This window comes from Castor canadensis, chromosome 16 (genome assembly GCF_047511655.1).
Source record: "Castor canadensis chromosome 16, mCasCan1.hap1v2, whole genome shotgun sequence".
In the NCBI taxonomy this organism is placed as follows: Eukaryota; Metazoa; Chordata; class Mammalia; order Rodentia; family Castoridae; genus Castor; species Castor canadensis.
In genome coordinates this window covers 63,987,206-64,012,252 of record NC_133401.1, presented here as the reverse complement: position 1 = coordinate 64,012,252, position 25,047 = coordinate 63,987,206, and the positions used below count along the sequence as shown (strand labels likewise).

The following is a 25,047-nucleotide window of genomic DNA, read 5'->3' as shown; positions in this document are numbered from 1 at the left end:
ATCCTTGAACAGCTTCTGCTCTGCCTGGCCCTGCAGACATTCTGCCGTAGGTATGGCCTCAGGGCCTAGGGCCTTGACCAGCCGGGTAAGATCTATGCCCAGATAATGCCTCAGGCAGCGGCTGTCCACAGTGGGTGGGAGGGTGTGGCTCCCTGGCAGGGGAGGCAGCATGGCAGTGGGTGTGCGTGCAGAGGTCAGCTAAGCCCCGCCAGTGCGGGGCGTCCTCTGCGAGTGGCTATATTTAGGTCCAAGGCTTTCATGTGGCTGAATGATGTGGAGTTTACAAAGCATCAGTAATGCGTTTCAGATGGCGGCCCAGCAGGCCAAGAGGCTGGGCCGCTGCCACTAGGGCCAGGTCAGAGTTACTCAGAATCACTAGCATGGACATCCCATTAGCTGTCCCCTCTCACACCCACCGCCCCTCTACCTTACTGTGAGGCTGGCCTTGGAGCAGTCAGTCCTTTAGGTACCCAGAAAACCCTGCCTGAGGTACACCCCACCAGCAGGCCTCTCCAGCCAACGTCTATCTGAACCTCAGAAGCATTTTCACCCAGGGATTCCCACCCACTATAGTGGAAATCACTGAGAACAAGAAGATGACAGATTTGCTAGAGGTCATGCAAGGTGTGTGTGTGTGTGTGTGTTGCTCCTGTCTCATGGGGAAACTGGCTCTTCTGGGAGGAGGATTTACCACCATTGGCACCCAGGCCACCTCAGACATTATGGGGTGGGGGCAGCCCTAACTGTGCTAATCCCAAATCCACACCCACTGTTCCCTGGGGCTCTGTTCTGCCCACCCATGCCTGGAGATTTGCTGTACACACATCACTTGGAAGCAGACTGTGTGGGGCCCAGACAGCCCCTTGCCCTGGAGAGGGAGCTGGTTGTTTTAACTGGGGAGGGAGAGGGTTGGAGGAAGTGTATTTGGCAGCTTGTCTGCTTCCTCTGATCTCCAGGGAGTTCTGGCTGCAGAATCAGGACGTGGAGTGAAGGCTGTGTCACCAGCCTGGTTCTGGGCTCTAAAGCAGTCTGGGTTCAGCTGGAGCAGGCAGTCTCCATGGGTGGGACAGGCAGCAAGGGCAGCCGCCTGACAGGAGAGGACCAGATTCACTCTCCTTCCAGCTCTGTCCAGGCCAGGGCCCCCACTCAGTAAGGGACAGACACCCCTTATCCTCTCTGGGAGACAGAGCCAAGAGAAGCCCCATGTTCTAGCTGGATCTGGGAGGGTGTGGATGTAAACTCTCTGACAAGGAAAAACCCACCAGCACCCAAGCTGCAGATTGTTTACATGCTGAGGCTGAGTGGGTCCCACCTTTGTAAGGAGTGAGGTGGTTTCCCAGGTCCAAACCCCAGGCATGATAGGTCTTCCAGGGGAGGCAGCAAACTGCCTGAAGGTGGCGATGCCCAGGTTTTCAGGGACTCTCCCCCAGCCCCTGGCACCTTGGAGCCCTGCTTAAGAAAATGCTAGTTAGAGGTATTCATTCTCTCTACCCTGACTGAATCACCATGGGCTGAAATAATGGGAAAATGGCAATTGCCATCTTGGAGGCATCCTGGACCTGGATTGGCCAGCACCCTAACATCTCCCTAGCCCAAAGCTCACCCTTCCCCTTGATCTGCTCACATTCCTCCAATCGCCCTGCCCCTCCCAGCATCCACCCTGTTCTAGTTGCCAGTTCTTCCTGCCTCAGCCCTCCATGTCCAATTCAAACCATCTGCAGTGGGCACCGCCCTGCCCTTCTACGCTGCCAACTTGCTGCATGTGCCCACCAGCCTCCCTAGCCTTCCTTAGGACCTAGCACTTCCTGGTCACCAAGGACCCAGGGGTCCTTGGTGCTGGTCCTTCTCCAACCTCACCTGACACTCTTCATGGACCCTGGGCTTGGGTTTGCCCTCCACTCACTGGGAACATGCTCATTTCTGCCTCTCTCTGCTCAGCTGTGCCCCAACTCTCCATACTGGTTCTTCTCCGGAAGCCCTACCAGCTGCCCTGAGGCCTCTCTTGCTTCACTGCACATTTATCCAGCTGAACAGAACCTCAGCACCGACTTGAGCATCTCTTTGCCCTGCCAGGACTGAGCTCTAGGAGGCAAGAGGCAGCTTCCCATTCCTGCCAACCACACTGAGAATACAAGGAGGGTTCTGTGAGCATACAGTCAGTATGCTCACACTCAGCCATGCTGTGGACAGCTGAGTGCTCAAGGGCCAAGTGGACCGGGGATAGCAATGCCCAGAGGGGAACTGGCTGCCAGGTGGGGGCAGGGGAGAGTGAGAGGGCTCCAGTCCAGCTAGAGATTTAGGAGACCACGAGCTCCTCCTTCCTCAGACAGAGTCCTGTAGCGTTGGGCCTCCAGAACAGTTCCTACTCAGGCAGCACCTACACCAGTCAGCAACCTCCACGCACTATCTCATTCCATGCCACAGTAAACCAAGGGGTGTGGAACCATCATTATCTTCATTTTCACCTGAGGATAAGGCCCAGGGGGGCGAAGTAACTTTCCCAGAGCCATCCAGCAAAGGAGCAGCACCTATAGTAGTAGAGGATGGGTCTTCCAGACTAAGTGCTTTCCCTTCTTCCACTCCTCCAAGGACCTTCCATGATCTGGCCTCCCGGTCCCCATCTGCAGAAGGGGGCTGTTCTAAGGATGTGTGCACTGTACTGGTGTGTGGGGGGGTTGCTCCTGTGACCTGATAAAACACCTGTTTCCTCCAACACAGCCTTGTTTGTATACAGTGGCAGGAAGCACCAGTCACAAGGTGGGAGGGGTGTGACTCTATGGCTTTGGGACCGCAGTAGCTGGAGGAGGCTCAGAGGGACTGCCGCTCACCTTCTCTTTCCTCCCCAGGAGGCTTTGGGCCCACCCTGATCCAGCCTGACCTCAGCAGTTATGTGACTTTAAACCAGCACCCTGGAGTCCTGTTTACAGCTCAACTCAACCTCCGGTTCTTAAGGGCAGGGGATGAGCTGTGGCCTCAGGGGACCCAGAAGAGAATACCCTCAGCCCTCTCTCCTTCAACTGTACTCACACCCAAGGATTCAGAGCAACTGGGGAGACAGGCAGAGCTGGGATGAATGCCCTCATCTGCTGGTGTGGAAACTGATTTGCTGGAACCCTGGTAGAGCTGGGGAAGAACATGGAGACCTCTAGCAGGTCCTAGCAACCAACTCTGTTGGTTCCAGGCTCCTCTATTTGCTGAGCTAGCTTGCCTGCCCTTCTAGGAGTTTCAAACTGCTCTAAACTATAGCAGAACCCTCCCTGCCCCTAGGACAGGGTGGAGCAGGAAGCTCAGCTCTAACGAGGGGTCTGCAAAATGGGCCTCTTATAGCATTGGGGAGCAAAGGGGTGGGAGCCACCTTAAAGCAAAGTGAGCTTGGCAATAGAGGGGAGGGAGGCTGCAAACTGTCCACATGCCAATCCTACACAGTCTCTTGAGTCAGCAAAGGAATGCAATTCAAAATAACGTGAAGTCCCACTACCAAAAACCTAGCGAATGAAGAGCACAAGGACAAAACTCCTTATCACTCATGCTTAGGCACAGCAAGTGAACTGGGACAACAGGGCTGTAGAAGGTCGGGTCTCTTTCTGCTTCTTGATCCCCATAATTCTCTTTGGTTATCGTGCCCCAGGAAAAAAAATCCCAATGGAAACCAAGGAGCATTATTCCTACCAGTAAGGAAGGCAACCTACGAGTATGCCAGAAGTGACCTAAGGGATGCTGTGAACATGTGCACAATCACAGAGTGGGGGAACCACACCTCCACACCAGGGGAGGCAGCACAAGCTCTGAGCAGTTCATGAAGCAGGGACCAGTTAAGAGATTTGAGAATGGCTCAGAGACTCATGGCCAAGAAAGTTCTCTTTTTCTCTCGCTCTTTTTTTTTTTTTCCTTACAGAGTAGCTTAAGCTCCTCATGTCTTGTGTAAAGGGGTTTATGTGGATGAGAAAGGGTATCTCTTTCAACTGTATCTCTGGAGTAGTGGGAAGGGAGTCTCACTATAGAGCAAATGGCTATGGTTTCCCACCCTGGCCCAAGGGATAGCATATACCCTCCCAAGAGTCCCTGAGTGAGGTCAGCCAGCAAGTAGGAGACTATAAACCTGAGCTCCCAGCTTCAGGGTTCAGCTTCCCAGAACCCTTGGGCTTAACCTGGAGCTACAGCCCTCTAGATGAGAATCCATATTGGGGCCTACCAATGAGACATCACTGGCCCCAGGAGAGCTAGGGAGAAGGGTCAATCATGGCCAAAGCCCACCCCACTCCCAGCCCAAGCTATGCTGGCACTGCCTTAGGCACCTTTCTGGCAAAGCTGCCAATCCTAACTCCAAATCTGGGAGGAGGGCTTGCTAGTCCACTGTCCAGATGAGTAAACCAAGGCTTAAAATACTGACTAAGTAGGGAGCGTGCCTTGTAAACCAGTGCCAAACCCTGTGGCCTGAAAGAGCTGCCAGGGTGGGCAAAGCAGCTGAAGACCAGAGGTAGCATGAGGGAGGGTCCCATGTGGATGGTCAGACAAGACTCCCTGAAGAGGTGACATCTGAAGTAAGCCTTGAATGAGGAATGAAAAGGTGGCACCCATGTGAAGAGCTAGGGAAGAGAAATACAAGCTGAGGGAAGAAGTGCAAAGGTCCTGAGGTGGGAAAAAACCTGCTATGTGTAAAACTCACCAGGAGGCTGACATGGTTGTGGGGAGGAAGAAGAAGAGGATGGTAGAGGCACAGGCACTATTGTGGTGAATGGTTTGGTCTTTCCTCCAAGAGCAATGGAAGACACTGGAGGATTTAACTAAGCAAGAGATGTGATCTGCCTTAGGTTTTTAAGAGACTCCTTTGGCTGCTATTTTGCCTGCATTCTGTGTTAGGATGTGAGTCAGGGTGAGGGCAGAGAGATACTGGAGGCTTCTGCTGTCACCTTGTGAGGCACAGTGATGGCTTAGGTGTGGAGGGTGGTGATGAAATGGAGAGATGGAAGATTTGGGATGTCTGGAGGGAAGCCCAAGTGCATGCCAGGCCCTTCTTGGTCTTCATCTATTGGACAACCTGCAGCCTTCACAATGCTGCTCAGTGCACTTGCTCACAGCAAAGACTGGGACCAGCTCTGCCTAGGAAGCCCCCAGCTGGGCCTCTGTGACAACACCTCTCCAGTCAGGGAGACTCCTCAGATGGGGGTCTACTCATGTCTCTGCTGAGCAGCTGGGCACTCCCAGAACCCAGGAGCAGCCTGGTGATAGACTCCCTCTTAATAGGCTTCACTCTACCCTAGATAGTGCTTAGCTCCCAGACCATCTCAGAAAACCCCCAGCATCCCCTCTCTGTTGGTGAAAGCCTGGAAGTACTCCTACGCCTTCTCCCAGCTCCCTGTACAGGGGAGCCACGTGTAGGCAAGCACTTCCTTCCTCTGCCAAGTCCTGCTCAAACCTCAGACCCTGCTCCACCAAGGACCTCGCAAGTCTCTGAGACGCCAATTCTCACTCAGGTGAGACCCAAGCATTAATCCACTGCCTCCTTTAGGCTTCTCCCACTGGAGCTGCCCCTTGGTCTCCTGGCTGGTACCAGGACGGCTATGGAGATCAGGGATAGGGAAACATGGCCCTGGCACCAGCAATGGCCAAAAGTCTATACTTAAAAACAAAACAAAACAAAAGACTGAGACGGAATTCATCTAAATGCAAAAGGGTCAGCATCCTTCCGGGCCACAGACTCCAGTGGAGCCACAAGAGCAATGCTGCCTCATGTCTTTCTTGCATATAGCCAGAACTATAGTTCTGCACATCCAACAGCCTGAGCTGCCGTAAGGAATGATGCTTTTTATACCAAAACTCCCGAAGTTCAGCCTAGGACAAGCTCACTGTCTTCTCTCCCCACCCCCACCCTGTTCCAGGTCTCAGAGCAGAGAATAGAAAACAAAACCAAACCAAGCAATGGTAACTGGTCTAGACCAGTAATTGTCCACAACCCTACATTAGATATCTCACAAGCAGCAGTCATGGAATAAATTTTGACTTAATTTCCCCTTCCCCAAACACAGCTTTAAAGAAGTCAAATCCCAAACTGGAGTTGTGGCTCAAGTGGAAGAGTGCCTGCTTTGTGAGCACAAAGCCCTGAGTTCAAACCCCAGTACCAAAAAACAAACAAACAAACAAGAAGTCAAATCCCGCCCCCCAAAAAATGTCATCTTACAGGAAAAAAAAAAAATCTCTGCACCATGGTGGCTGGCTGAGTTGAGCATTTAATTTAGCTCATCGTTCCTGGTAAAGCTTGAGTCGGCCTGTTTGGAGGTCTCTGACATGGTAGCCACATGGGCATCCCACCACGCATGAGCAGAGGCGGTCCCTAGCACAGGTTTTCCCTGCTATGTAAGGATATCCAGGATTTGGTCTCGAGCATCTCAGCACAATTGCTGAACACCTGGATGTCCACAGGGAGGGCTGGGTAAAGCACAAGGGAGCCTCAGTACAAGGGCTGTAGGCAAGGGCCGGGCAGCATAATCTGCTTCTACCAACGGGGCTGGCAAAGGATCGCCTTTGAGAAAACCTCCTAAAGCCATTTTTGCTCAGGGCGCTTGCAAGGGCCTCTGCTATAAGAGGGTTTTTGCCTGGCTCCAGACACATAAGCTGTGACTCAAGATGACAAATGTGCTCCCAAAACACTGGGGTCAATTCATATTACATTGTAAAACCTAACCATATCTGAAACATCCAAACAACTCTCCACATGATGCAACAAACGACTCTGACTTGCTATGTGTTGTAACTATCAGATTTGCTTAAGAGTCTCCCCTACATTCACGCACATCTCCCTTAGCCTGTGTCCCTCCAACATAGGCCCCTGCCTCTGTCCTTGTCCCCAGCCTCACAGAAAAGCTGAAGCCAGGACACAAAAGTCAGTGTTAGTGCCTATCCTTCTCCCATGTTCCCGGAAGCCAGTTAGGGGGGACAGCAGCTTGGGGGGACAAGCGGGGATATAGCACATACCCACGCGTCTGCTACAGCTTAAGAAAGCCTCCAAAGCTGAAAAATACATGACCTGGGCGAGGCAAGTGGGGTTGATCCAGTCTGTGGGAGTCTACCATCTGCCACTCTTTGACCAACGTGAGCCAAAGGACACAGAATGGCCCATCACCAATACCCTAGTCAGAATGAGTGCTCCTGCGCTAAGTACTCTTGTCACTGGCCCTCATTGTCAGAGGAACTCTGAACTGCTTTCTTCCTGGGAGCCAACCCTGCCAGAAAGTTTCTTGATCCTGGGCCTTTTGTCTAGCCATGGCTAGCACTGTGACTCCAGCCCCAGGTCAATACCCTCCGGTGGTTTGCAAGTGGTGGCTGCACTGCTAAGGGATCTAAAGGAGCATCTTTGTTAAGTATCTGCTTGTGCAGGGCACAGGTCTCTAAGGCAAGTGGCCGCATGAGTAGCAAGGTCAGGAGCAAGCCCCTTTCCCACAGATTTGGAAAGAAGGGAACCACCTCGTTACCAAGCCACCCTGGAGCAGAAAGGCAGTCCAGACAGACCACACAGCCAACATGCTTGGTTTACAGATGGGGAAAGGAGTTCATTTCTTCTCTTCTCTCTCTCTTTTTTTTTTTTTTGGTGAGACTGGGGTTTAAACTCAGGATGTCATGCTTGCAAAGCAAGCACTCTACCACTTGAGCCACTCACCAGCCCCCAGGAGTCCATTTCTCAAGTCAGACATCTACCAGGTTTTCCACCCTGGGATTTTGGAGAGCAGCCTGTATCTGTCTTCTCACCTCCCATGAACTTCAGCGGGAATCAGCTCTCAGAAGCACACTCCTCACTCCTCATCCTCTCTTCCCTGTCAGTAGACCCCACCATGAGCTGCCCAAGCCTCTGGCCTGCTATGTTTGCACCCAGAACCCCCCCACCCCAGCCTTCCATGCACCCTTACCCTCAACTCAGGTCACCTGAGAACAGTCTGAAATACTCGCAAGTACTTTTTCAAAAGTGTAACTATGTTATGTTACTGCAAAGTACTCAGAATGGGCTCTCTTGCACCAACAGGCAAAAGGCATCGTTTGTGCTGATCATAAGACATTTCAAAGCTCTGGGTACTTAAAAAGATTTAACTTATGAGCTCATTGGGCTGGCCCCTTACCGATACCACTGATTTGTAGCACATATCTTAAAGCCTTCCTGAAGAGACCAAGCCAGCCTGCTCCCAACCCACTTGGTGTGCAGAGTCCTTCTTGGGCAGGGGCACACTCCTATCAGTAAGGACACAGATGAGTGGAGAATGGTTCTCCTGAACAACCAGGAAATCAGACAGCTCTGTCTTCTGCCCAGTCCTCCAAGACTGAGGCGCTCTTGTTTTTCAAGAGAAAGCTAACTATAAGGCTCTAAGCTCAAATCACACCAAGCATACCACCATCAGGAGGGAGGTGGTCTCTCCTCAAAACTGAGAGACTCCCTCGAGAATCATGCAACATCAGGGTAGAGCCTGCACCTGCTTGAGTAAGATGGAAGACAAAAGCCAACAGCTAGAGGACAGGGGGTGATCCCTGGCAGCCCCTTCCTTCCTTCAGCAGAGTCCTTTGGTTCCCAGCCCCACAAGGTAGGCGTGTATTGGAAAGACCAGCAGCACAGGATTCTCATTCTCTTAGGGAAAAGTCTCTTCTTGCCGAGCCTCAACTCCCATCAGAGGTAGCAGGAATGGGGTGCTGGGGTCACTTACCAGCGGGGGCTGTGGCTGGGGGTGCTGTCCTGCTCCGGAGGGGGGCGGGTAATGCATGAGCAGATTGAAGGCGGAGTAGACTGTCTCTTTGTACATGCCGCTGGCGCACTCTGGGGCCTTCAGGCCTGGAAAAACCACAGCTGGGTCAGACAGCAGCCCGGGCAGCTGCTGGGCTGAAGGCTGTCTGTTCTTAAGAGTTTAAAAAAAAAAAAAAGAAAGAAAAAAAAACCTGCCAAGGGATCCCCCTCAAATTCGTGACCTGATAGCGAGGGAAGCTGTTTGGGGGTACCCGCAGGGCCAAGCGTTGGGGGAAACAGGCCTCCCCTAGGCGCTCAGACTTCACACCCCACCCTTCCCTGCTGCCAGGGAACCTTGGCCAAGACTTTCTCCTCAATGCAGATTAGTCAGTCACCTGGGCAGGAGGGGAGGCGGAGATGGCGGGGGTCTGTTTACTCCTATAAAGGTCAGGGCACCGGAAGTGACTCGCCCCGCGGCGCCCGGGAAACCCGCCCCCCACTCCCCCACCCCCAGGGTTCCACCGCCTCCGGGAGCTGCAGGCTGGGGGGAGGCACCCCTGGGTTCACCCCTTCCCTCCGAGGCCGGAGCGTTCGCGGGAGGACGGGTAACCCCGCTGTGCAGAACTCACCGTCCTCCAAGGACTCTGGAAGTTTGTCTGGGAAAAGTCTCTGCGCAGTGTGATCCCGCCCGAGAGTCTGGAGAGAGAAGCAGAGGGGCAGTGAGGGGTGCAGGGGACGCTGGGGCTTCGGGGCTTGGGGCCGGGAAGAGGCTCGGAGTGATGGGGACCCCGAGGGCCGCGGGGGAGGGGCTGGCGCAGGCCGGCGCTCACCTCGGCCCCGACCTCGGCCTGGCCGTGGGCCCCAGGGCCCCCCGCGCCTGCGGCCGCGCCCTCGGACTCGTTCACCAGCGACGACTTGAGCTCGGCCAGGTCGCGCTCGGGGCCCGCGGCGCTGTCGCGGTTCTTGTCGTCCTGCTCCTCGCCCTCGTCCTGGAAGGCCAGCAGCTCGTCAGGCGCGCCGAGGTCGTCACCCCCACCCGCGCCGCCCTCGCCGGAGTCCAACTGCGGCATGGTGCGCTCCGCCCGCCCGGGCGCGGGACGCGGGGCACCGGGAGTGCGGGGCACGGAGCCGGCCCGAGAGGCGGCGAGCCCGGAGTCTGGACCTCCGAGCCCGGAGCGGGGCAGGCGGAGCGCGGGCTGACTCCGCCTGGGCGGGCAGTGGGCGCGGGGCGAGGGCGCCGGGCACGGCCGCTCCGGGAGCTGGCGGGACCGAACATCAAAGGGGCCGCCGGCGGAGTGCCGGGGGCGGGGCGGGCACCCCGGGGGCGGGCCAGGCGGGTGGGCGGGGCCAGCGGGGCCGGCAACGCCTCCTCATCTCCCGGGAGAGGCTGGGACGCGCCCACTGGGCACACACGGTCTTAAAGGGCTCGCCCGGAGGGAGTGATCCGAGGGGCCTGAAAATCATTGTGCTTCTTCTAAAGTGCGGGGACTTTAAAGAAAATTCCTGGCCCTCTTCCTCACCTACAACAAGATAGTCCTACGCTGGGTCCGGGTTTCTTCTGCAGCTGGGGAGGGTATGGGATTCCTAGGCCCGTGGGATTTCGGGGGGAGCTTACAGCTAAGCCATGGTGTGAACTGCGTTTGGGCCCCAAACCTAGTACGCTCTCTGCTTCCAAGTGGGGGCTTCCTAGGGCTTGGGGCTGCTGGAGGCTGGACTCGGACACCAAGGAATCGGCAGGGTTAGGACCCCTCAAAGCCCCATTCTCTGCTCCATCCTCCCATCTCCCATCACTCTACCAATCTAGGATCTCCTTGGAGGTTCACCGATATGGGAACAAGCATACACAGCCTCACACATTTATTTAGCGCCTGTTGCATGAGCAGCTCATATATCACACACTATTAACAAGCTCCTCAACCATGTGGCAGCTGCAAGGCGCGAACGCAGAGGACAAGGAGGAAGGACCTCACTACCCATGCCGCTGGTCCTCCAGCCGCCTGCCCCCACGACTTCCCCAACTCAGTTCCACCCCTAGAACCTCCGGCCCCAGAACTCGAAACTTTGGACAGCCACTTGGGCCGAGGGATTCCAGCGTGAGGGTCCTTCATCACAGCAACTCAGTCTGGGAAGTTATATTCTGAGCCCATTGACCGACGTTAGCTCATGCTGCGTCTTCCATGCTGCATCTCCTTGGCCTGCCGGGGCGGTATCCATGCGGACCTTCAGGACATGCTTGGTCTCGGCCCAGCCATTGCATCTACAAAAATACCGACCCTTTGGGTGGCAGGGCAGTAAACTGCAGCCCCTCCCCCAGCAGGTTTCTGTGTTGGATTCAGCGTAGATGCTCCCGCCTCCTCCAAGAGCTAGTAGGATAGAGGGTATTAGGGAGAGGCGGTATTGGAAGCCTCTCCAGCGCAGGGCCCCACAAGGACCCCTGGCAGCGGCGCAAAGCCGGCCGGAAGACAGCCGCGCCACCCCTCCCCGTCCAGGCCCAGCCTGGCTGGCCGCGGATCAAAGAGCCAGGGCCGGGCAGTGCTTCTCTGTGTTCAGATCCTATCTACACCCGCCCAGCGGGATGCCTCGCCCCCCCCACCTCCGGGCTAGGGTGCCCGCTTTTCATCCCTTCCCAGGGCTGGGGGACATGGACATTAGTGCTTAGCGTGGCAGTGGCCATGCGGTGGAAATCCTGCCTCTTGGGTCTCTCCAGCCTCCTTCCTCCCAGGTGTGAGCTTGCTGCTCAGTTTGACCCTGTCCCTTCTAGATTGGGGGGAGGGGGTATAGGAGCTGGGCTCCAGCCAAATAAAACCCTGCCAAGAGAGGAAAGACACAGGAATAGGGACCTCCCCCACCTCCCCTGAGGTTGTAGGGTCTGGCTTTGGGATGAGCCCCTTCTGGGAAAGTTGAACTGAAATGAGTCTTCCTGTATTTGTGGGTGACTCCATCTTCAGAGCAGTCACAAGACCATGAGGTCCCAGCAGATACCCGCCAATGGGTGCTGAAATTTTCTCCAGTCTGTGAAGGAAGGAGAGAAGTCAGGGCAATGAGGTGTGTTTTTGCTTTTGTTTTCTCAATAAGGGCACATTTCATTCAGCTTGATATTAGCCTTTAATTAAAGATTTTGGTCTTTCTGCTTTATTGGTGTGAACGTAGCCTTTCTTTACTCAAATGATGATAAGAATAGAGGTTTTTCTGCAGTACTCTGGTTTGGCCTCAGGGCCTACACCTTGAGCCACGCCACTAGCCCTTTCTTGTGATGAGTTTTTCTAAGATAGGGTCTCACAAACTATTTGACCAGGCTGGCTTCAAACTGTGATCCTCCTGATCGCTGCCTCCTGAGTAGCTAGGATTACAGGCATGAGTCACTGGTGCCTGGCAGAATAGCTTTTTTTTTTTGCTTTTAATGCCCATATTTGACAAAAGAAAATAAGGACATTTTCTCTGATCTGTTCACTCCTCCAACCCTCAAGTTTCTTTGGACATTTTATAGGGGTGTGAAATACCCAGGTCTGGGAATCACTGCCTTAAGGGGTCATAGCTCCAACTCCTTGCCATGCTGGGGAGGGGAAGGAGAGGCAAAGGGAGTGGGAAGGAGGAGCACAGCAGGGACAATAGGGTCTGAGGAGAGAGAGGTAAGACAAGGCTGAGTGGCAGGCCTCCACAACCACACTGACACCAGGCCAAAGACATGCAGAGGGATCAGCTATGGTGCCTAGGCCCTGGCTATGGAGAGGGGAGGGGCAGAGGTATCCTGTCTTCCAGGAGCCATTAGCTGCTTTGAGAAGTTGAGGAGTCATTAGAGCTGAGCTACACAGACAGTGGGCAGATGGAGCTCCGATACAGCAGGATCAAGTAACCTAGAGGAGTCACGGAGACTTCCTGGAGGAGGTGGATTTCATCTAGGCCTGGAAAGCCAAGGAAGGCTTAGAGAGCTAAAGAGGAATATGACTGAAAGGAGCAGGCGAGAGTGGGCATAGGGCTACACAACTGTAATCCTAGCTCTTGGGAGGCTGAGGCAGGAGGATCATGGTTATGGTCAGCCTGGGCTACATAAAGAGATCCCACCTCAAAATAAAAAAGAAAGGGAGGAAGGGAGGAAAGAAAGAGAAAGAAAGAAGCAGTTGAACCCCAGCTGGAGGCCCTTGCCTTGATGATAATGGTTGGTTCCATTATCATCATCCACACCATGACCTCACGTACTGAAGAATTTGTATGTACCAGCCATACTGCTAAGAGCTTCACACACATTATCTCATGTAATCATCACACCAGCCCTGTAACATGGGGACTGTTTGTCCCCATCTTACTAATAAGGAAACTAGAGCTCAGAGAGGTTAAGTAAGTCATCCAATGCCTCACAGCTTACAAATGAGGGTGGCAGAATTCCAGACCCAGGCAGCCTGACACCTGAACCCACAGCTACCAACCATGCTGCAGCGTTTCATTATGTTAAGGGAGTCTTTATCTGTTTTGTGGTCTTAGTAGACAAAAGCTAATGAATGAACTGTCATTAATACAGGATCCTAACTTTCTGGGTGGCTCTTGTTGCAGGGAAGTGTTACTAGAAGGACTAGGGAATCTCCTTGCATGGCTGTATAAGGTGGCCCAAGCCCTTTGCTGGGTGTTCTAGGGGACCCAGAGCCTCTCCCTAGAGCCAGACAGATCTTAGCCTGTGCCATCTCTCCTGGGCTTTGGGAGTCATCCACAAGTGTGATACGCTGTGACTGCCATCCTAGAGGTTCCAGGAGTCTTAGGACAGAACCAGCTGCAGGGAGATGCCAGAGTCTTCTAGACTCATTCAGTCAGGTCAGAGGCGGTGACTTAGGAGTTTTCATCTCCATGCAGGTGAACTTGATTGTCCTCAGATGCTGGACACAGCTTCACGGTTTGAAGGTCTGAGTAAGAAAGCAGCAGCATTATATTTGACCCCACTTGAGTTTCCATCTTGCCCTGTCATTCATTCACTGTGGGACCCCAGGTCAATCACTGGCCCTCTCTGAATGAGTATCAACCTGGGGCTGCCTCGCACTGCTGGACCGAGGTTGAGATGAATCACTGTACCTAGTAATGAGCACATTTCAAATGCTCTAATAAACGGGTGCTCTTGAGCTTGATATTTTTCGGAAGTTGTTAGGCTAATTGGCTCTTCATGTAACGTCATGTAAACCATCTGAATGTTCTCATGTCCTGAGCCTACTTAATCATAGCTAATGCTGAAAATATACATTTCCTTTCCTTTCCTTTCGAGTTCCTTTAACATGAAAGGCCCTCGTGAACTCTCTGACCTTTTCTAACAGGGAGACCCTTGAAATGTGGCATTTCCAACAAATGGCTCAAAGGAGCCCCAGATGGATTTAGTAAATTACAGCAGAGAGAGTTTCCCAGCCAGCAGCCAGCAGCCAGCAGCTCTCTTTCTGCCCGGCAGCCTGCCTGGTGTCCTGTCCGGACTTGCCAAGAGCAGGTTCCAGGTTGGGTACAGGTTCCAGGCAGGAGCACTTCCCATGGAGCCTCTCTCGGGGCAGAGTCTGGTCAAAAGTCCTGGAGGCAGACTGCGGTTTGTTCCTAGAAACATGCTTTGCCCTCTGGAAACTGTAGTTTCAGTGTGTCTGAGCATGTGTGTATGTGTGTGTGTGTGTGTGTGTATCTGTGAGTGTGGGGGGTGGGGGAGTTGTGACCTGCACAATGGCAAAGGCCCACAATGGCTATGATGCAGTTGCCTGGAAATGAAACGAAAAGGGTTTGGAGGTCATTTCTTCCTTCAAAAATAGGGCAGGAATTTTCTGTGGGTTCTCCTTTCCCTTCTCAGATTTTATGTAATATCAAGAGTTATTTTCAAAATAAAAGCTGAATAAGGAGGATGAGGACTGGTGGTGTGGCTCTGGTGGTAGAACCGCCTGCCTAGCAAGTGCAAGGCCCAGAGTTCAAATCCTTGTACACACCTCACCCCCCAAAAAAAGAGAGAGGAAAAAATGGCGCTATGGCTCAAGCCTATAATCCTGCCAATTTACAAGGCAAAGATCAGTAGGATGACAGTTCGAGGCCAGCCTGGGTAAAAAGTTCACAAGATCCCATTTCAATCAATGTGTGTGGTGGTGTACTCCTGTCATCCCAGCTATTCAGGGAAGCAGGAATACGGGAATTTCAATCCATAACACATAAACCAAGATGCTATCTGAAGAACAACCAATGCACAATGACTTGGGTGGTAGAGCACCTGCCTAGCAAGTGTGAGGCACTGAGTTCAACTCTCAGTACCAAGAAAACAAAAACAAAACCCAAAAACTGAATAATGAAGATAGAGGTTAGTTTTTCCTGATGGAATACCAAGGAAGTCTGGCCAAATCAGCTTAGAGTGATGATTATAAGGAACATGTCCCACGACTTCAGAGGGTTTGTTGTAACAATTTCCCATAGGCTAAATGCTCACACTGGCTTCCCAATGACTAGACCTGGGGTTCACTCACCAGAATCAAACACTAACCCTTTTTTTCCACAGGGTGGGGCCTGGAGTCAGAGACACCAACGTGGCTGTAGCAAAGGCAAGCCATGTCCAGGCCCGGTGCTGGCAATGTGCTTTGGTCACCTGAGAGTTTGGCAGGGCCAGTCTGGTGTCTGGGTCCCCAACCTACCACCAGTTCATTGAGCAAACTCAAGTAAATCCTGTGCCTTCTCTGGGCCCAGAGTCATCTAGAAACTACAGGTGTCCCTTCCCTAGTTCCAGGGGTGCAATGAGGAGCCCATGGCCATGAGCCTAGAGCTGAGAGTCAAGAGGCATCGCAAATGGAACAGAAAGGAGGGTAGGCCAAGTGCCAGGCTGGATGTGGGGGCTGTCTGCAGCTTCACAGAGGAATCTGCCTACACTAACCCCAGTTTGGGCTTCACAGGCCCTTGAGGTAGGAATGTCTCATGAAGAAAGCGGTGTTGTTAGATCTCTATTCTTGACACAGGGCTATTAGGGGCTTGGCTTATCCCTAGGGCCTGGCACAGAGATGGCAGACTGCAATGCTTAGAAATTTTTAGACGGATGACTGCAGGGGTGATCGTGATCGTTCACAGCAGTGATCATTTAGAATCCAGAAAGAAGTCAGCAAGTTCCAATTAGGAACTTGCCATCTTGTAGAAGATAGTAGGACAAATAGAGGTCCTGGAAGCGTCTAGAGAACTAGGATACTAGGGAAAAGGTTAACTTCCATTGAACTTTGCCTAGAATGCTACTTCCTCATGTCCCACTTCCTACAGTCCCCGCACCTCTTCTACATGAACCAATTCTTCCAAGGACCCCTCCCCAGAAACCTGGCTCTCCCTGTCTGCTTCTCTCCTGCCTGGAACAGCTCACCTCCTGGAAGTGTGACTCACTATACTTGAGGCATAGGGCCTCAAGTCTTTCCTAGCTGAGTGCCGAGTGGAGAGCACAGAGCGTTACCCCTCTAACCCAGAGAGCTGGGTGTTGGGGGAAAGAGAAAGAGATTCGAGTGGGCACTATCCATCCTAGCCACACAGCCCAGAAGCCTGGCCAGCCTGTCAGCCTCATGTCTCCCACACTTGTTTGGCCACACAACTCTTTCCAAGTGTGATTTTTAAAACAATATGGTTCCTCTTAACATCTCTTAGATGGTGCTGGGGTCTCTGGTTTCAGGGAGCAGTGAGGTGCACACCTTCTCCAGAATATACAGGGATTCTGGGGGAGGTATTGCCAATTGGAGTCCCTGACATGGAGGAAATTAGCAATAGTTCAACCCCAAAGTGCTCATCACAGCTCACAGTGTTAGCCTGCACTCCTGTAGTCTCAGCTTCTTAAGATTATGGAACTTTCATTCTGTCCCTTGATGAGTGTTAACAAGAATCAGGCATACAGTGGTATTTAATAAATGCTTGCTGCCCTGCCCAGTGAATGGAGCTGTTGAATAAAGACTCAGTATATTTCCTAAATCCTGGGGTGAGGGATTCCAGGGACTTCTGTCATGTCAGATGCCTTTGTATTTACAAGGCCAGGAAGCCTTCCCACCTGCCCAGGTGAGCTAGGAAGGGCCATTTCTCCCTTCCATTGTCCTGACACTAAAGCTACTCAGCTTCTCCTGAGCCAGTCTGTTTCCTGTGACTCCATCTCCTGTCCTCAATGCTGTGTCTTTGTCTCTTGTGGTCAAGAGCTGGGCTCAAACTCCCAGCCTGTGTGCGATCTTGGGCTTCTCTGCTTGCTCGTTGTGGGTGGGACCTTGGCAAGTCACTTCCCTCTGGGATCTTTTTCTCATCTGTTAACTGAGGATAATAATACTTGTCTCCAAGAGCTAGGAAGATGGGGTGAGTTTGTGCTAGTAACCTACTCAGCAGTGTCTGGTATGCAGTAGGTACTTGCTAAGTAGTGGCCATTGTCAGTCATTGTTATTGTTCCCAGCTAGCAGGGCCAAGCTCCAGGTTGAGCCTGCAGAAGTGCTCACTAGGCACTGGCTGAGCAAGCAGCTACCTCTGCCATCCTGCAGTGCCATGGTCACAGGTGGAGAGTGAAGACCAGGGCAGGAGGTCATGAGGAACCCTGCCTTCTGTGGCCAGGCCAAAGCCTCCAGCATGTTCAGCCTGATCAGAGACTCCTGCCAAGAGATGGCCATCTCCAGATGTCTGCAGGGCCTGAGGGCAGAGACAGGACTAATGGGAGGAAATTACACCAGAGATTTCTTCTCAGCTTGAGGAAGAACCTCAGCCAGTCAAAGCAGCTGACTGAGGCCAGCATGCTGTAGCAGAGGTAGTGAGCTGTCTGTCCCCAGAGGTGTATGAGCAAGCAGATGGTGGGTGCTAGGCAGGGAAGCTGTGGAGGGGTTTCTACCCTCTTGGCCCCTTCAGGGTTGTGGGCAGTCCCTTCTACCTTCTCCCTTGGCCCGTGAATGTGCTACAAGCCTCTGACCAGTTGCAGGTACACTCTCAGGTGAGTGTGAGGACCAGAGTTTGGACACCTCTGGTTCAAAACAGGTGCTGGAGGCTGGAGTGGGGCTGGGTCCTGTAGAAGAATGATCTCTTACAGGGAACTTGGCCAACAATGTCACCTTTTTGGAAAGGCAGCTTAACGTAGACCTCCTGGGGTCAGGGAAGGCAGAGATTGGGGGCCAGGGTTATTATTCAATCAGCCTCTTTCACTTGCTTCAACTTGTTCTAAAACCAGAGACAGGAAGGAAAAAGATGGAAAGAAGCAGAAGAGGAGAAGATGGAATTTCAATTTTGGCTCTGCCTCTTGGTAACGCTGAGCCTTTCAGCAATTGTTGAACCAATCTGGGCTTTGGTTTTCTCATCTGAGGATGGAATGATTACACTACCTGGCTTTTGTAAGGATTAAACAAGTTATTGTTTTTAACGTACTTGGAAGATTTTATAGACCTGTGTTTGCTAAATAGATAAAAATTAATTACACAATTCAGCTGTGCCCAACACTGTACAAGGGGTTTTACATCAATCCTCGTGTGTAGTCTCCATAACAGCCTAATGAGGTTGGAATGACTATCAAGAAAAGGGAGTCCAAGAAGGTCAAGTTCCTTGCCCAAGGTCACAGAACTGGTGAAAGGCAGAGCTGAGGTTTAGACTCAGGGCAGTCTGCTCTACCCTCAGCTATGCACCTCAGGGGTTGACAGTCTCTCCAAGGAGGCAAAGTGTCCACCAGAGCAGGGTGACAGCATAGCAGTTGACTGGGGGGTGGGGAGGGTGTAAGAGCCCCGTCCCCTTTGGGCTGAAGAGACTGTTCTAATTTGTGGAAACCTTGCTGAGAGACTCAATTCTAAATTGTAGCTCTGCCGAGTGAGTAAGGTCCATTGTGGGGATCTGTAAGGAGGAGGTTTCTGGGCTGGGCATTCCCAAGGTCAGGTAGGGGAGAAGGTTGGCTGTGTATCCCTTGGTGGTGACCCTGCCTAGGGAGCTGTGCCACCACAGACGGTATAAAACTTGGGAGGTGGAGACCTGGGTTACTCTGGACATGGGTAAGAGCTGTGGGTCTAGGGGTTCCTGTTCACCTCCATTTTCTATTCTGCCCCAGCAGGACTCCTGAATCTTTTTTACAAGTGTGTCCCTGAGCAGAGCCAGGGCCTGGCAGATAAAAATGTCCTGTAAATATTTGCTGGACCTAAGCATGACTCAAGATGTGTACACAGCACATCACTGTTTATAAGTCCCTTCCTGTCTGTTGTCATGTCTTATCCTCAGAGCAACCTGGAGAGGTCTGGCTTTTAACCCCATTTTACAGATGAGGAAACTGTGGCTCAGAAAGAGGAAGTAACTTGCCCAACATTACACAGCTTGAACCCTGTTCATTGGACTCCAAATCGACTTTAGCTCTGCAGTCCACAGAGACATCTCCCTGTCCTTGTGTGAGGATAGTGGGAGACAGCAGGAGCGCCCCAGTTGGTGGTCCCCATGGCTTCCTTAAACACACAGGTGTGCTCTTTAGAGATGCTCTGGGAAGAGGGTGTTTTGGTTTCCATGGGGACAGAGTCACAGCTTCCAGTGCTTCTGATGGGGGGGCTGGGCATTTCAGGGATATGATGACCATGTATTCACACAGCCAGCTCTTCCCCAGTCCGTCCTAGATGATAGGACGGAGGTCCAGGCCCTCCGGAGCTCTATCAGCAAGGGTAATGGGTTGGAAAGTGGGGCATCTGAGTTCTGCCTCTTTTGAGGAAATAGTATTCTGTTCCTGGAGACAGGGCCAAAGAATGGTTTAGGGCTGCCCAGCCCTCAAATCTCCAGCCTTGGGGTGGATCTGAGAGCTGAGTGACAGCTGAATCCGGGAGCAGTATCAGCTGTCATGGTGAAAGTGCCTCCTTCACCTGGGGTCACCGGTGGCCTCCGCTGATACTGCGGTTTTCCTTGTCACCATCACTGCATTTAGTTCTATTCACTGCTCTATTATTACTGACACCTTAAAGGATTTCCCCTTCATGGTCAAGTTTTGTCTTTTGCTTTTATGATTTTAAAGCTTCTTTTCTCCTCTTCCTCCCTCAGTCCATGAATTGGGAAGAAGCATTGGGGGCTAGTTTAAAAGCGACTTACCTCTGCATCCCTGTTCCCCTGTCCTTGCTCCCTATGCATCTGAGAGCAACATCTGGTGGGGAGATGGCACCTTTGTAAACTGGGAATTCTTTTTTGTGCTTTCTGTGGGTGCTGTGACACCTCTGGCCCTGCATGTACACACCCCCTTTGGGCAGAGATCCCCCAATTCTCCTTCCCTCCAATTTTCTTCCCCTCTCAGGGCTACTTCTGCTGCAGAGAGAAGCTTCTAGTTCCCTGAGTCTACTGACTGTAGACAAATCCCCTCCCTTCTTGGGTATGTGGCAGAGACAAGATGAGGACTGGGCCCCTCTGTTCATCTTGATTCATTGTGGGACTGGTTCTGTGGCTGAAAACTCCCCTTCTGAAATCCACAGTCCCTCATGCTCAGGTAGGGGTTTTCCTGAACCTAGCTGGGCTACAGCAACTGGCCTGTTGTGATGGATTTGGGGCCCAGCACTGGGCCCTGGGGTGGAGCTAGGTGGTCCCTCAGCCTGACCCTGGGCCGGTGCTTGGAGTTTGGTTTCTAAGAAGTCGGGAACCTCCTGGCCCTCAGAGATTACCCTGAATTTCTGCATTCATTTTGGAAACAGAGAAATGCTCTGCCCTTTGTTCAGCCCTACTCCCAGAACCCCAAATTGCAGAGGGACAGAGTCCCAAGACTTCTGCCCTACCTTCTTCCCTACAAAACAGTGAGGTAGGATCTGTTCAGCCCCTGAACTGCTCTGGCCAGGGTGGGTTGCTGCTCTGATTTGCTTTATTTGGGAAGGAGATTTCAGTAGGTGTGCAGGGGATAAGGTGTTTACCTCTTTGACTGCTGGGATTCACATGAGACAGAATCAAGGAGTGTGTGCTTTTCTCAGCATGGGAAACACTGTCACAGCCTTTCTCTTGCACCCACCGAATGTCCTGAGGCACTAGCTTGCAGGCTGGATGGGTTGCTAGCTGCAAGGCTGGTGCAGGGAGGAAAGGGCGATCTTGTCACTGCTGCTGCCAGATCACGTAGAGATTGGGAAGTTAGAGAATCACTAATGGCAGAGACTATGCTGTATAGGCTTCTGAGGGGAGAGAGAACGGTGAAGACCAGTGTGGTCAGGGAGGGTGCTGGAGGGGGGCCACGCTGCACACTGAAAAGCAAGTGAGGTGGGAGGCAGGAAGTGGGAGACCCTGTGCAGCAGAAGCTGGGGGGTGATCCTCCATCCCTCCTCCCCAGCACTAGTCCTGAGCACTGGAGACTTCTACAACTCAGAAAAACTTGGGGAGAATACCAGGCCCTCCAGACATGTACCCAGGGGAAACTGAGGCCCAGAGGCAGGGAGCTTCCTACCCTCCATAGTCCATGAATTTAGGAACCATCTCCCCTAAGCCCAGGAATCTCAAAACCCACAGCAATGTAAAACACAAGTATCCATTTCATGTATCAAGCACGAGTGGCTTTTATAATGAAAAAGTAAGTTATTACAAAAAATACAGGTGAAAATCAAAACGTTGATGTGTGGGTGAGGGGAGCTTGCTGCATTCACAAGCAGTCCTCTGTCTCCTAGCCCTGGCCCATTAGTGACCAGTTGGCCCCTTTTCTTCCATACCCCATCTCTCTGTGCAGGGGAGGCAGGGGCTGCGCACACGTGCCCCCTGGTGGCTGACTCTGAAAGAGGCTGAGTCTCTGAACTGCAGGGATGGGGAGTAAACAGGGTGCTGTTTGCACACCATGTCTCTTCTCCCTGCCTCCCCCAACAGCTACCACCGCTGTATTTGGGGGCTGGGCATTCTGTCTCATGTGACAGTGTGCTGGAAGCAGGCCTAGTGGCAGGATATGTTGGTTTCAATGGCCCCCACAAAGGGTATTTTAGAATGGAATGGCTAACACTGGGCCTAACAGGAGTAACAGGCTGCGCCAGAGCACTGGCAGCCACTCAGCTGTCTCCTGCCTTATCCTCATCTTCAGTGTTGGAGACAGAGCTGTGATGCACAACTGGTGAGGCCCCAGTGAGGGATTGTACAAGGTGTCCCTGAGAGTGACCTGGTGGTCAGGACCCCTAGTTCCATCTTGGCTCAGCTGCTCAGGTTGATGGCATAACAGCAGCAATGACAGTAACAATGTTTCATGCATTTACTGAATGTCACCTACGTTGTTTCTGACACCATGTGACAATCAGAGAAGCCTCAGAACACCTCTTTTTTTTTTTTCTCCCAGTAGTGGGGTTTGAACTCAGGGCTTTGCACTGCTAGGCAGGTGCTGTCCACTTGAGCCATATCCCCTGAATTTTTTTTTTTTTAGACAGAAAAATCTCAAAGGTGGAGAGAATGATGTAATGTGCCCATATACATCCCATGACCTTAATCTAGCCATTGTCAAGAATTTGCCACAATTGTTTCATTTACTCCTCCTGCCCACCCTCCCTTCCTTCATTTCTCTTTCTTTTAAATTAAATATTTTAGAGCAAGCCCCAGACATCAGGCCATTATACTCTTACATGCTTCTGTATGTATTCCTAAAAGCATAAACATTTTCTTAAGCCCAAAGCCATTATCACATCCCTCAAAATTAATTATTCCCAGTACAACAACAACAAAAAAGTATTAACAATTCCCACTTAGTGTGTGAGGCAGGCACTGCTAACATGCTCATTTTATGGACAAACAAACAGAGTTGGAAGGCATAAATGACTTGATCCAAGGTCACATAATGCTTGAGATGGGATTTGAACCTAGGGAGTCTGACTGGGCACCCACTTTCTAAAAAGGTGTCTCTGGGCCTCAGTTTCCCTCTCTGTGAATCGGGGATGATCATGAATGCTTTGCTACTCCACAGGATAATGCATGAGTGTACCGTGTTATTCTTGCTTCTAACAACAGTACAAGTAATAAAGAAACAGAGCAAGCAGAAGACAGAGTTAATAGAAAATGAGAATAACTGGAAAGAAATATAACAATTAAAGGAAATTAAGGTTTGCTGAGCTTCTGCCTATATGTTAGATTTCCTTTTATCTCATGTAATCTTTACCCCAATCCTATGTCCTTAATTAACATCTTTATGTTACAGGTGAGGGAACTAACGGCTCAGAGGGAGGAAGTGCCCAAGGTCACACTGGTAGCTGACAGGAGCAGCTTTTGAAGTTAGGCTGGTCTTTTGGGGGTGGCAGAAAATCCTGGGTGTGTCAGGAGCTGAAGATGGGGTTTGCCAAGGATTTTGGGCATCCTGCCTGGGGAATGTGTCTGTAGGAATTGCAGCTTGCAGGCTACAGAAATCAGCTCTGGTGGTCTTGGGCAGAGTAGGAGTTCATTGGAAGCACATGGTTCAGTTCTCAGGAAGGATTAGAAGGAGGAAGCCAGGCTGAGAGAACTAGGAGTGTGGCGTGGTCCTGGGGCCTTGAAAGCAGCAACTGGTCCCTCTGCATGTGTCCCTGCTTAGGTGTGCTTTCTTGGACCTGAAGAACCGACCAAGGGGCCCAGCCCCGGGGTGGCAGGGGAGCACAGCCCCTGCCCACCACAGTTGGGAGGCAGGCACTTTCTTGGAGTGTTCTAGAAGGCTGGGCCATGGCCCAGCAATAAAACAGAGAGGGACTTGGAGGGGGTTCCCCAAAGAGACTCAGTCGGCTCTGGTTTTCACACTGTAATTTTGCTTCTGGTCCTTGGTGTGACTCACATGTGAAAGTATCTTGTTTTTCTAGGCCTGTGTCTGGTACTGCCACCACCTTCACAGCAGCTGCCACCTCTAGGCAGTGGGCTGTGGGCTGGGTCCCAGGCTGCAAGAGACCTGGATCTAGATGAAGGCTAGGATCCCTTTGCCCCTGGGTGCTGAGGTTGTGGGAGCAAAGCAAGTGTTGGGGAATTTTCCATCCTTTGTATCACATGCAAATTGAATGCAAATGACACGCAAGGATCCAGTGCCCAGGAGGACATGAAAGAAGATGGTGTAGCTCTCTGACTGGTTTGTACCCTCTGTTCCCTGAAAATGTTCAACATGGTTCATTCCTTGGCCACCTCCTCCTCCTGGAGACCTTCTCTGCTCACTGCTAGGATCAGGGCCCCTGGGCCCTTCAGGCACGTTGAGGACCCTCCCCTTAAAAAATAGATGAACAAATAAAAAGCATCGCAGCTGAAGAGGGTGGCATCTGTAGTTCCAGCACTTGGAAGGGTGAAGAAGGGGAATCTCTTGAGCCTAGGAGTTGGAGACCAATCTAGGATACATAGTGAGATCTTATCTCAAAGACAAAGAGCGCCCTGTTGCTCTCACCTGGGCCAGCCACATAGGCCTGGGCACTCAGGCCTGCTGGATTGAGGCAGGGCTGGCCAAGGGGCCAGGCTGTAGTGGAAGGACCTGGGGATGTCGACAGCCTCCTTCTCCCTCTGTCTCACCCCCTGGGCCTGTGGTCCATGGGCTTCCAGGAAGAAGTGACTCCTTGATGCCCAGCTGGGAGGGAAAGCACACCCTCATCATTGCATCATCCAGAAATTCATTAGAAGAGTTTTGGGCTGTGGCTGTTCTGGGGGAAGGTCTTGACGCAATGATTTGAAAGCCTCTTTTCCTCTGGACCCTCAGTGAGTTGCCACAGAGATAAGTTGGAGGCAAACAGGGCTAATGAGCTTGGCTGGGTCTTTGTGTTCCTGAATGTTTTCCATCTGGAGATTTAATTAGAGTATTTAGTGTGGACTTTTTCTTTTACTGTGAATTAATGTCAAAACCAAGTTCTGAGGTTAAATAATGATTGTATTTGTTAATCAATCTGGCTTGGGTTTCCTTCCAAAAGAAAACATATGCCATTGATAAAATAGTGGAAACAGGATGTTTGAGACCTTGAGGGTTTTGTTGACTGCAAGCGATGTGAAGCAGGGTCCTGGCAGGTAGTACTAGTAGGTTTCAATGTCTTTTTCCTAGGCAGGCATGTGCTTCTGTAAGGGGTGAACCTGGAGATGCTGGTGGGAAAGGTGTGCTGGGCCCATAAACTTCTAGCTGCATGCTGGGTCCTGGGAAATCACCGCTTCCTGAGAGGGTGGCAAGCCCTGCAGCGAGGCCTCCTCTGTATGCCTGCCGGGGAGCCCGTGAATGTCTACCCAAAGATGGGGCGTTGAGAAAAACAGGGGACAGCCTGGAGTGCCTTGCAGTGCCTCCTGTGTCTCTGTCAGAGTAAGTTCTGATGCTTTTCTCACGGTTCTCAGTCTCGGCATTATTGATATTTGGGCCAGAAAACTCTGTGGTAGGGCTATCTTGTGCTTTGTGGGATATTTACAAGCATCCCTGGCTTTGACCCACAGATACCTGTAGCACACACATACACCATCCCAGCCTCCCCTCTGGGATGACCAGAAGTATCTCTGGACATAGC

General features: G+C 52.0%; 2 protein-coding genes across 7 annotated transcripts in view; one reads left to right on the top strand and one right to left on the bottom strand.

Moving 5' to 3' along the window:
- Positions 1 to 9,922, bottom strand: part of Tcf7 (transcription factor 7) — a 31,161-nt gene extending 21,239 nt beyond the window's left edge. For 2 of the 6 annotated variants that reach the window (XM_074057296.1, XM_020168351.2), the window contains exons 1-3: positions 9,532 to 9,919; positions 9,331 to 9,397; positions 8,685 to 8,809 (exon numbers count right to left, since the gene is read on the bottom strand). In XM_074057296.1, coding sequence (XP_073913397.1) covers positions 8,685 to 8,809; positions 9,331 to 9,397; positions 9,532 to 9,771 — 432 coding nt within the window. In that variant the 5' untranslated portion in view covers positions 9,772 to 9,919. Of the gene's footprint in view, positions 1 to 8,684; positions 8,810 to 8,943; positions 9,152 to 9,330; positions 9,398 to 9,531 lie in introns of those variants that run through there. The other 4 variants (XM_020168342.2, XM_020168334.2, XM_074057294.1 and 1 more) reach the window with 4 other exon arrangements.
- LOC109689393 (sperm motility kinase Z-like) overlaps positions 9,770 to 25,047 on the top strand; it is a 45,860-nt gene continuing 30,582 nt past the window's right edge. The window contains exon 1 of the mRNA XM_074057395.1: positions 9,770 to 9,881. Coding sequence (XP_073913496.1) covers positions 9,770 to 9,881 — 112 coding nt within the window. The remainder of the gene's footprint in view (positions 9,882 to 25,047) is intronic.